General features: G+C 33.7%; 1 protein-coding gene across 4 annotated transcripts in view; it reads right to left on the reverse strand.

Annotated features, from left to right (window-relative positions):
• Window positions 1–4928: 4928 nt before the first annotated feature.
• The window catches only part of LOC143247319 (mitogen-activated protein kinase 14-like), a 45014-nt gene continuing 36944 nt past the window's right edge, over window positions 4929–12998 (reverse strand). For 3 of the 4 annotated variants that reach the window (XM_076495160.1, XM_076495158.1, XM_076495157.1), the window contains one exon: window positions 4929–8859. In XM_076495160.1, the coding sequence (XP_076351275.1) occupies window positions 8798–8859 (62 nt within the window). In that variant the 3' untranslated portion in view covers window positions 4929–8797. The remainder of the gene's footprint in view (window positions 8860–12998) is intronic. The other variant, XM_076495159.1, reaches the window with a different exon arrangement.

Genomic DNA, 12998 nt, shown 5'->3' on the forward strand with positions numbered 1-12998 from the left:
ATCAAACCTTTGAAATATAATTAGAAATCTACACTGTTTCTTGGTCTGAAACGACACTTGTTTTTATAATTGTATTCAACAATGATTTTTAGTTCAATTTATAAAGGTAAATAATGATGCATCATTCGTTTTATAAATCACGTAAGAAGGTTATGTTCATTTCGATAGAGATCGATAGGGGACGAATGTTAAAGTATTTTCGTTTTTGAAAATCCAAAAGTCTTTAGCATTTTAGTGATAGAAAAAAAACACATAGATATAAGTGTTAAAATACCGAAATATTAAAGTTTTCTCCAGGAATTTATTATATTATCTTCGGTTTCATCGATATTTGATTACGTTTATATATGCTTAATTCTTCAGCACTCGTCTACGTGTGTATGTTTTCTTATAGCAAAGCCACATAAGGCTATTTACTGAGCCCATCGAAGGAGATCGAACCCCTGATTCTAGCGTTGTAAATCCGGAGACTTACCGCTGTACTAGCAGAGGTCTCCTATATGTGGTTGTTACTGTTTCTCTGAACATTATTCAAGCTTCACATCGGTACATACCACATAAAAAGGCTATTTTAAACAGAAATGATTATGTTTCGAAAATATTTGCAGTTATAATTTCGTTTAAACTAACACAATATAATCTCTGTCGTTTTGATTTCTTGTATTTGGATGACTTGAAGTCCCAAATCTAGCGAGACAGAGAGTGATGTCACGTATCTAAAAAGTTCTAAAATTTTGGATCAATACCATCTATAACTTTTTAACGTTTTTCCGCCAGATTGGCTTCTTACTCGGGGCGTTAAAGTAGAAGAGCGGGCAACTTTAGCGTTCTACCTTAGCGTTCAGGCCATTGTTAAAACTATTCTTAATTCGTCTGTTTTTTCATCGCCCTGATCTTCAGATGACAGATACATTTTTTAGCTAATGACGTTACGGCAGGAGTGCTGTTAGCTGACGTTGAAGCACAAATTTCAGGAAATAATGGCGGATTACATATAAAATGGTATATCGACAAAACTCAAACAAAACACCATGTCCGACACTGAAAATATTAAAAGTGTTTTATAAATGTTTAAAAACAGTCGCGTGAGGCTCAACAAGTTTTATTGTTGTTGTTAAAACAACCACAGGTCCGGCATGGCCAAGTGGTTAAGGCACTCGACTCGTAATCTGAGGATTGCGGGTTTGAATCCCCATCACACCAAACACGCTCACCCTTTCACCCGTGGGGGCGTATAATGTGACAGTTAACCTCACTATTCGTCGGCAAAAGAGTATTCCAAGAGTAGATGGTGGGTAGTGATGACTAGCTGCCTTCCCTCTTGTCTTACACTACTAAATTAGGGACGGCTAGCGCAGATAGCCCTGGAGTAGCTTTGCGCGAAATTAAAAAAACAAACAAACAAGCAATTTGGAGAGAACGTCACGCCAGGAATATGTACCAACTTGTTGTAAGATCTGGCACTTCAGTATGAATATCCAACCATGAGCATTGATACTTGTTACACAATGTTATATGTCAAGGTGAATGTATCTACCCTAAAACCTTTTTATTGCGGATATCTGAGAGAGTAATTCAGATTGTTTACATATTGAAATGAATTATTATCTTGTTGTTTGATAATAATGATGGGCATATCTTCAACATTATCTGCTTACTTGGTAACAACGATGAACATGTTTTCAAGATTATGTTAGCTTGATAGCAAGGACTGGCACATGTTTTTACAGGCTGTGTTATATAATAAAACTAATGCTATACAGCGACCACTGTTGTATTTCTGACCTTGTTTGTTTCCTTTTAAGAAAATACTTTATTTCTTTATACTATGAATATTTCATTATTGGTCTGACGACAAGTTTGTCTCAAATGTTGATCATTGCCAGTATTGCGTCTGTATGGTCCAACTAGAATGCTTTTTTTGTTCGTTTGTTTTACTCGCTCAATCAGAATTTTTACGGTCATATTTTTAAGCAAACACCACTAGACAGTGAAATACGACAACCTTCAATAAAAGAAAAAACAAGTTAGATCATTAGAAACCGAAATGTCTGTTGCATGAAAATGTTGTGCATCTGTGTGACATTTGTTGCTATACTGTATTCAGTAAAAATAAATAAAAGATAACTTCCCAAAAGAGTAATTTTGCCATGAAACCTACACATTGAAGTTTACACTTTTGTTAACAAACACCTAGAAAAAATATTAAGTCTATATTGGGTTTATTTGTTGTTGTTTTTAAATTATCTTAATACATGATTTAAATTATCAATACTGTTTACAATGAGTATTTGATCTGTGTGTCAGGAATCACCTGGTGACTATTGTCACAACGAAAACCTACAAGAAGTATTTGATCTTATGTTAGGCGATACCTGGTAGACAGCTAATGTCACGACAATAATACAACCCTCAACGATTATTTGATCTACGTGTTAGGAGACCCCTGATGGTTATGTGTCTTTATTAATGTTCAAATGATCGATATGAATGTGCATTACTTGCGGCGCGTGCCTGTAAACCTATATACTTTACTTGTTGATACGAGAAGTGGAAACAATTTTTAACTTTTATGTTTAAAACCATTACTGTTGCTTTCGTTTTGTGTTTTGTTATATTTAGTGTAAGTTGTTATTTCTTTATTAATTTCAAGATATTTTATCTGACTTCATGTGTTTTATCAAAATACTTGTCCAGTACCATATTACGACATTCTGAAGCTCAAAGCTATGTCAAGCTCGCAGGAGGCCTAGTATTATAAAAAAAAAGGAATTAATTTTATACTTTTTAGAGGCAGCAAGGATGTCCCATCTATTATTAAACTCCAAAATGTGGCTTTGTTATCTTATGTCTGGTTATGAATTTGTTGGGTTCTTTATTTTAGAAAGGAATAAAAACAATCTATAATTTAAGAGATTTATTAAAATTCATTCTTATACAAGTTTGATGTTGAACGTTCTGTTGTTTAGGATTAGAGAATAGCGCCATAATATTGCATAGAGGTGATTCTGACAGTGACTGATTGGATGATGAATTACTTGGAATGTTACGTTCAGTTTTTAATTTGTGAAACATATTTCACGCTCAATGTAAAAGATTGGAGTGCTATAATGGTTTGTTCCAAACGAAATGGCTAACATTAAAAGAAAAAAAGCCTGGGCATTCAATTATATGAAATGCTTTATTAACTTTTTGATAATAAGGCCTAGGCATTCAATTTTATTATAGGCTTTATTAACAGTTTTGGAACAAGGCCCGGGTATTTAGTCATATTATAACTTCTATTTTTGTTTATGATTTTTCTAATTTATCGCACTCATAAACTAGTTAAATTATTCAATCACATGGCCAATATACGACAAATCATTTTCATTGGTCAAAATTAACCAGGGCTAAGCATTCAGTTACGTTATAAACGTATTTCAGTTTTTGATTATAAATAACTAAAAGAAAATTATTATTAAATAAATTAACCTAAGGCCTATATAAATATGCTATTGATGCGATTTACTCTATTTTGTCATAACTAGAAAGTTTAAATATCTACTTTGACTTTAGTTATTTTGAAACCCGTTTCACTAAAATGTTTTAAAACTCTTATGAAAATAAATGAAAAACAGCAACAAATCAAGGTATGTATGGATCCGTAAAATATTTATTTTTAAGCATTAATGTCTCATTATTAGGTTTTTTGGAAGCTTATTAAAGGAGAAATTATTGTTATTCACAACTTGTTGAAAATAGATAATTTGTTTCAGTTTTGCCTGAAATGTGTCGATAGTTTTTTTTCTGTTGTTATTTACCTTACAATGTACCTCAATGTGTCAGTAATCGGCAAGAAGGCACCCGTTTTGAAAATTTGTTTGGTTCGGCAACCATGAAGTTCATCCAGCTCTTAAGCCTCTCTCAAAATTATCACTACGGATCTCCTGCATCTATCATCACAAGGTTTAAGCAACAATTTATCTCTCACTCTAGTAGCACTAACGTTACTGTTTTATCACTTAGAACAAACAGCCATATTACATCTAGAGCCATATGTCCATGATATAAAAGCAAACAACAAATTTCATGATCCCAATTTCCCAGCTACTTCCGGGCACGGTCTGGGTAGATTATTCGGCGCCCAGGCCGTGAAAGTGGGTTTTCTCGGGGTACTCCCGTTTCCCCCCACAGCAAAATCTCTGGCATCGGACCTGTAGGTCCCAGCCTCATTCTGAAAAGAGCCGTTTACCCAGTCAAAGGTATCTAATCAATCACAGTAAATTTCAAAAATCAATTCGCCAGCCGCCAGTGTACTCCGTCCTCGAGCCAAGGTCTGGCTCACTTCACTTTCGCTGCTTTCGTCCAGTTCTCCCGTCCTTCCTCTCACTCACAAGTATTTTTGAAATGTTAAAAATAAAGTAAAAATCCCACGGATATTTTGAAACATATCTCATGTAAGGGGACGAAGAGGAACTACAAAGTTCCTGAACACCCCAGTTGGGGAGAGAACTCTTCTGATTTCTCTCTCTCTAAACTGAACCCCTGCCACGTTAGTTTAGTTTAGTTTAGCATGATCCCAGTTCAAGTTTCAAAATTGGTCCACGGCACTCGAAACAGCAAGTGGTCACGAGGCGACTAACATACCACGAGCTAGAAGTCTTGTAACAGACGCAAGAGAGCAAGCCTAGTTCTAAAAGTTTACTTATTCTAAAGCAAAACAACGTTGAGTTCTCTGGGGGTATCGAACCCCGTACTTTTGCGTTGTAAGTCCACGAACTTATTGCTGTCCCATCGAGAGACTAATATAATAGCTTTGGTTTGGCATACTGACCACTGAGTCAGTCTCATTTGGTTTGGATCAAGAATGAAATATATATTGATGTTGACTCTACTGTGTGTAATATTTAAACGTTTAACTTAAAGAACTGAGAGACAAGATAAGATTTTGACATTTTTAAAATAATTTTTCTTTTAATACTACTCTTCATTTGTGTATATTTATATATATTTTATACATACACGTAGAATGAACTAAGAACGGTTACAACACATGTACATTACAGGAACGAAATGAAATACGGAAAACAGGTTACAAGGTTCCCTACAAAACATTTAACAAATTGTTACAAAATATAAAAATAATGAATATGTTTGCAGTCACAGTTCATTCAACATTGAAAAATATTCTTCTATGTTACTTTCCAAAATATTACGTAGATGTAACATGTTTCATATTATAAAGTTACGTTTCAAAATAACTTCGATTCCTTTGAAAACAAATTCAAAGTTAATTTAATTATACTGTATAAATTAGGATGGTAAAATGAAATGAATGAGAAAAATTATAACACAGAAATTGAATAAAATATTCAATTAAATATGTTTAAATACTAGTAGAAACATAATTAAATTTATTTTTTTTTAAATCAATATTATATTACTTGGTATCACACCATAATTTCTCACAGTTTTCTGGTTCTGTACATTTCGAATTTTGTGCAAAGCTATACTAGAGTTATCTGTGCTAGCTGTCCCTAATTTAGTAATGACAGCCTAGAGGGAAGGCAGCTAGTCAATGCAACTCACCGTTAACTCTTGAGCTGCTCTTTCACCAACAAATAGTGGGCCTGACTGTCACATTATAATGCTCCTATGACTGAAAGGGTAAGTTTTTTTAATGTTTTTTTCACATTGTTATGCACACTTACTGTATTTCACAAAGCACAATGAATAATTTGCTTTAAACAAATGAATGAATTTTCCCAATTTTTTTTTTCCTCAATACACTTCAGGAAGCACGTAACACCTAAATTGAAAATTAATCAATGAGTTTGTTTCTAAATAATGATTGTTTTCATTACATTACTTAAACTATTATTTATGGTTTACACCTAATACAAACACCAATAACCTTTGAAATATACAGAGAGATATGTATATATCTCTATATATGTAAATATATATGTATATTTTACAGCTAACCAAATGACTATTATGCTCAATATTCAATCATTTTTCCAACATCTACCTTGCTAAGTTTAACATCAGTATATATATTAGATAACTTGTATTTAGTGCAATAAACTAAAATACAATAAATCTTCAAGTCACCTGTAAATACTACATTATTTGACCAAAATCGAATGACTTTTCTAAATCAATGACTGTAATGCCCCTGACCTAAAGGGTCAATACTTTAAAGCTTACAGCCGTTTGGTTATACTAATAATTATGACATTATTTAATGAACAAATATTTTAGAATATCAATCAACACTTTAACATAATACTACAAATTACTTAACTGCTACAGGTTCCACAGAAATCATAAAATATAATCTACAAATAACAAGAGATTATCTTGTAACCTAGGCTTAACAAAATAATACAAATTGAACCTTTTAACACAGTTTTTGTTATATCACTAGTTATGATGTGAAATATTACTTTTATTACACAACCTGAAGTGACAAAAAAAAAGAAAGATACAAAACATTGGGTTTACCAAATTTTGCTTTTTAATTTTGCAATCAGATAAAAATACATTACTAACACTTTTGCATTAATTAAGAAAGTATACTCATTGACTTATTTACCTTGTGTATTAAAAAACGTGAACTCTGAGATAAAGAGAAAACAAATCAGTTAAGGTTTTTTCTCCATATTAGTCTTAAATTCAGAAATAATAACACATTTAAGGGTTTTTACTGATAGATCTAGGATTAAATCACAACTGTCATACAAAATTTTAAAATAAAGCATTAATTTTAAAGTACAGAGAATAAATATAGTTTAGAAGAACTGTATTTACTTGTAAATCAGGCCGAGGGAAGTACTGGTTGCAATATGATAATTACAGGTTTAAAAAGTGAAAATATTAGTGTTCCTTGATTGTTCTTTATATGGTGCACAGAAGGTTCAGTATGTAAACAAGAGAGTATGAAGTTGCAGTGGAACTAAGTGTATCAAGAACTATATTTTAACACTGTTTAGAGTTTCATAAGCAGAGTGATGCCAACTTATAGTTATAGGAAGAGTAACATCTCTTTAAAATACAAAATATTCGTAAACCCAGATGATAAATGTGTGTTTAGATCAAGGATTTAGAATTTTCAAGATGTAGATAACCCCTGTATTTAATGACATTGAAAAAAAGAATACAGATCAGATTGGGACACCCAAACCATCCAGAAAGAGAATGACAGCAAGTCAAAACCTAGTTATGATAACCAAATAACACTGTCTTATAATAGGTGAGAATCCATGAGTACTAAAGTCATCCACATTCCCAGGCAAAGTACACAACATACTAATAATAAACAAAAAAATCTCCACTTGAAAATTAGGTTAACCAGGTATGGGGTCACTGAGATAAGGCTTCTAGTCATCACATCTCCTATTACACAGCTGGAAAATGAAAGAAGTATTCATGATATTCCTTATGATGACATACTGGTCAAGTTAGCAGATGCAGTGCCTATGGATTTCTGTGTAATCAAGGTGTTGAGAGAGGCACCATGAAACTCTTGTCCTCAGAAGCTAGATGAAGGAAGAGAGGTGTAGTTTGGACCTGACATTCTTACCATCAGATAGAGCATGATGAGACAAGGCAGCATAGACTATAATGACCCTGTTGGGCTAAAAAATTATTTTATTATAATAGAACTTCTGTATTCCTGAGTTAATTGTGCTCTAATCTGTATCTGTACATGGTTAAAAATAATAATAAAACTTTCCAAATATATGTTCACAAGAATGAAAGTAATAATACTGAATATCTTATTACAACCCTTAAAATACTAAACATCAAGGTTTTTAAAACATTTTAAAAATAAAAACTATCTGACACTACTATCATCACTTTAGCCAAACAAGTACATAACTAACTTCATAGTAATCACTAAAATATTCTATGCTGTTTTTCATTCAAAGAAAGTTCACATTATGTATGAGAAATACACATAAACAGGGCTGAATTAAAAACTGGGGACGGGGTCTCATAACAAGATAGAACAGGGGGCCCTATATAATGTCTATATGCATGTTATAGAACTATAGATATATAAACAGTATTTGTATGTTGAACATTTTAAAACACAGAACTAAAATCAGAAACAGCACAAAATGTTTATTCATATACAATATATATATTCATATATATTACATATGAAAGTACAACTCTATGTTTGATCTGTTTGTTTGTAGATAGTAACTAGAAAATGGATTATTCATGAAATGATCATAAAATGTAGATTATGAATTATGAGCACCAATCATAAACATTTACTATTAGAAATGTTTTTGTTAGTGCTTTGGGTACCCAATCCATAGCTTGATCAGGTTGCTTGCTAGCTTAGCCATGCCTACAAGTCCTAGATAAAATCTACCATTTGACCCAAAAAGATTTTGAAGTAAGCATCTAATACCATATAAACAAAATATGCTACTCGACATTCTAGTTTTCTTGGCTTTGGAACTAGTTAAGTTTGTTTGGAATTACAGCGACTTTCAACACAAGTCACGTAGTTGTTCTTATGAAATTAAATTTAAGATTTTTAAAATCCACTTTTATTATTCAAAAATTGAAGAAATTTCAGGAATGCCATACCATAAGTTCCTATGAACATTTTTATGTTGTTTATATTTTACCATTCAATGAAGTTGGAAACAAACACCCTATAAAAAGTGAAAAAACCAACAACAGCTAATAATGTCTGTTTCTAAACCATGATCTAAACAGAAAAATTCAATTTTTTCTTGACGGCCAACAACTCATCTTCTTATGATAATTCTAGCTGTGTTTTTAATGTAGGTTATGAAGCATCATCATCCACAAGCCGGCTCTTAAACCCTTGCACTTCTTCATACACGAGATCTGTGGAACGAAAACATATTGATAGTAGCAACAGAGAAAAATATCTTGTTCATAATGGCCTACTACAAACAACATATGGCTCTTCTACAATTATTACATGTTAACAATAGAAGTTATAACTTGTATAGAAGTCTTTCTTCTGAGATTATTTGCTTTCTCTACTTAGAACCCTAAAAAAAAAATATTCATATTGCATCATGCAAGATTTTTTTTCTATTAAATGTAACTATGAACGTACAATAATTCTTACATAGCAAATAATACTTTCTAAGGCTTATCCAACTAATAAAAAAAATATTTATACTTGATTCACCTCACAAGATTTGAAACACTTTACAAGTATGGTGAGATAAAGATATTTAGACTTGATACACTTTACAAGTATTGTGAGATAAAGATATTTAGACTTGATACACTTTACAAGTATTGTGGTATAAAGTTACTTAGGATTAATTCATTTCACAAATACAGTTATTTCATGAGATCTGGAACTGACACACTTCACAAGTGTAATAAATAAAACGTGCTAGACCTTATCTATTTAACAGAATAACTTCTCCACGACAGTGAAATGTATTTGAATTTATTGAACTATGAATACTTGACATATCAATATTCATTTAATTAAGAACATATTAGAAAGTCTGTACTTATTAAATTATCAATAATAATACTTATGGAATCTCTGTTTTTTAAACTATGTACATTTTATATTTTATTCAATTATTAACATCTTGGAAATGAACTCCAGCAGTACATGAACAAACAGTTCAAATCATAAGATTTCTAATTAACTTTAATAGCTGAAATACTGACTGACAGAGGAGTGAAACCTCACAGATACAACAGTGTAGTTAGTGTTAAACAGAGCAATACTTTAACATAGTGGTCGTTTAGGACAGCTGCTAATGTTATTACATATTTGTTCACAAACAAACAATGATGAAAACATCATTCTTTATGGAAATGGACAACCTTATAAAAATAACATGTAGTGAGACCAGTTGTTACAGAAACAAACTTATGAATATATCATGTAGTGAGACTAGTTGTTACAGAAACAAACTTATGAATATATCATGTAGTGAGACCAGTTGTTATAGAAACAACCTTATGAATATATCATGTAGTGAGACCAGTTGTTATAGAAACAACCTTATGAATATATCATGTAGTGAGACCAGTTGTTATAGAAACAACCTTATGAATATATCATGTAGTGAGACCAGTTGTTACAGAAACAAACTTATGAATATATCATGTAGTGAGACCAGTTGTTATAGAAAAAACCTTATGAATATATCATGTAGTGAGACCAGTTGTTAAAGAAACAAACAACCTTATGAATATATCATGTAGTGAGACCAGTTGTTTATATCTAGTCTACAACGTTAAGAGAAAAACTACAGTAATTCAAGTTGTAAAGGACTTTCTGTAGTGTAACTATAATTTATCATAACTTGCCAGAAAAACTAACAGGTAAGTAAGAAAACCACCATAAGTCATCTGAAGTTGGCCTTTCCAGTCCTGGTTCTGAGTTATTTGATGTTATGGCTATTTTTAAAAAGGAAAGCAATAAAAAAGTTTTAAAAGACGTGGAGCAAAATTATAATAATAACTTACCAGGATGACAAATGTGTAGTTCAAACAGCAGCGTAAGTCACCTGAAGTTGGCCTTTCCAGTCCTGGTTGTGATTTACTTAATGTTATGGCCAGTTTGTAATTTCAAATTGAACTAGATGAACTGTGATTTTTAAAATGGAGCCACATTAAAAAGATGTAAAGAATAAATTTAAAAACTTAAATGGCATTAAAAAGATGAATGGCCTTTAAAAAACTAAAAACACTACCAAGGTGGACAGTGTCACCATCACCAATAATACTGTCTAATGTTATGGACAAACCTTGGGACAGAACACGTTTAAAATGGTCCTGTCGTTGACAGTCGTAACGACAACAAGTAAGTAAAATGTGGCTTATAGTGATCTGAGTGTTACACAAACTACACACTGGTGCATCAGTTCCAGATAAAAGAAAACGAGTAAAAAAAGTGTGACCAAGGTGGAGTCTAGTTAGAACAACTTCCTCTTTCTGATCCTTACAGAAGCAAGACAGCCAAAATTCAATATAGGATTTTATTTGGAAAAGCTTGTTTTTGCATTGCTCACTCCAAGCCAACTGCCAGCTGGCATGGAGCCAAGCCTTGAATACAAGACTATGGTCCATGTATGGGACAGGCACAGTGGTGATAGAGCCAGAGCATATAGACTTAGCTGTGATGTCGGCGAGTTCATTACCCCGAATATCAATGTGGCCCAGTATCCAGAAAAACTGGATAGAAGTAGATGTTAAAGAGAAATGGGCCAGTCAGTTTTAAATATTGGTGAGAACAGGGTGTGAACAAATGTGAAGTGATTCCAGGGCCAGTAGAGAACTAAGCGAGTCAGTATAAATAGTGCACTTTGAGTACTGCTTAGCTTTAATGTGGTCCAGGACAAGAGAAATGGCATACAGTTCAGCAGTGAACACAAAAGCTGTAGAGGGAATTCTGTGCGCAACCACCAAACCACAGCAGAGCCCACAGAGTCACCTGATTTCGAACCATCTATATAAATAGGAATGGAAGGATGGTTCGAAAGATGTTCAGCAAATAGCAGACAGTATTTGCAATCAGGAGTGTCTACTTTTCTCAGATGACTTAAAGATAGGTCGCAACTGGGGACTGTAATAAGTGATGGTGGGATGGGCTGACCAGTAAATACAGCAATGTTATCCAAGAACAGACCCAATTCATCCAACTGTACCTGGATATGAAGGCCAAAAAGAGCAATGGCAGACCATCTGTTCTGAAAAAGTATGGTCCATCGAGAAAGGAAAACACAACCCCAGTGGGAATGGAATGCTGTAGTAAGGATCGAAGTTTTGAAGCATATAGTAAAGACAATTGCAAATGGTGGCAGTGCAAAGAAGGGAAGTGCAGAAAGCCCCAGTGCAGAGCCGCAATCCTTGATGATGAATAGAGTCTAGCATTTTTATGGCCGAGGGTCTGGCAGAGCCATGGACCAGTGATCCATAGTCGAGTTTCGATCGAATAAGAGCACAATATATCTTTAACATAGAACATCGATCCGCTCCCCAACTGGTGGTAGAGAGGACACGGAGGATGTTCAGTGCTCTTGTACATTTGACCTGTAGCTGCTTGATGTGTGGTATAAAGGTCAGCTTACGGTCAAAGATGAGCCCCAAGAACTTTGTCGCAGGCACCACAAATTCACCAATACAGAGTTCAGGATCAGGATGAATACTCCGTTGATGGCAAAAGTGCATGCAAACAGTTTTAGAGAGAGAGAAGTTAAAGCCATTTTCTGTGGTCCACTTCAGTAAATGATTAAGGGCAGTCTGTAGCTGCCACTCATTATACCTCACGTTCAACGACTGACATGAGATGTGAAAGTCGTCGACATAAAGCCCGTTTGCAACAGTGAGAGAAAGTTGTTCAGTGATAACATTAATTTTTTACACTGAAAAGTGTGACAGTCAAAACACAGCACTGAGGGACTCCAAGTTCCTGTTGGAAAGAACTTGAAAGTGTTGAATCCACACAAACTTGGAACCTCTTGTTCATTAAAAAATTTTTAATAAAAAAGGGGAAATGGCCATGTAATCCATATATATATAGGGGTCTTGCAAAATGCCATACATCCATGTTGTATCATAAGCCTTCTCAATGCCAAAGAATATTGATACAAGATGTTGTCATAAGAGAAAGGCTTCTCTGATTGACGTTTCAAGTCGAATCAGGTGGTCCATGGTGGAGCGCTGTTGTTGGAACCCACACTGGGTGGACGAGAGGATGATGTTTGATTTGAGGAATCAAACAGGGTGAGCATTAACCATCCTCTCTAAGGTCTTACAGAGATGGCTCATCAAAGCAATTGGACAGTAGTTTGAAGGAATCTTGGAATCCTTCCCAGGCCTAAAAAAAGGTATGACAATAGCCTGGGGCCAGGCATCAAGAAAAACATTTTCCTGCCAAATCCAGTTAAAAACGATCAGAAGAATAGCAAGAGAAACAGGAGATAGATGGTGCAGCATGTCATAGTGTATATCATCAGGTCAAACCGATGTACTGCCAGACC

The sequence above is a fragment of the Tachypleus tridentatus genome, chromosome 3 (assembly GCF_004210375.1).
Source record: "Tachypleus tridentatus isolate NWPU-2018 chromosome 3, ASM421037v1, whole genome shotgun sequence".
NCBI classification, from domain to species: domain Eukaryota; kingdom Metazoa; phylum Arthropoda; class Merostomata; order Xiphosura; family Limulidae; genus Tachypleus; species Tachypleus tridentatus.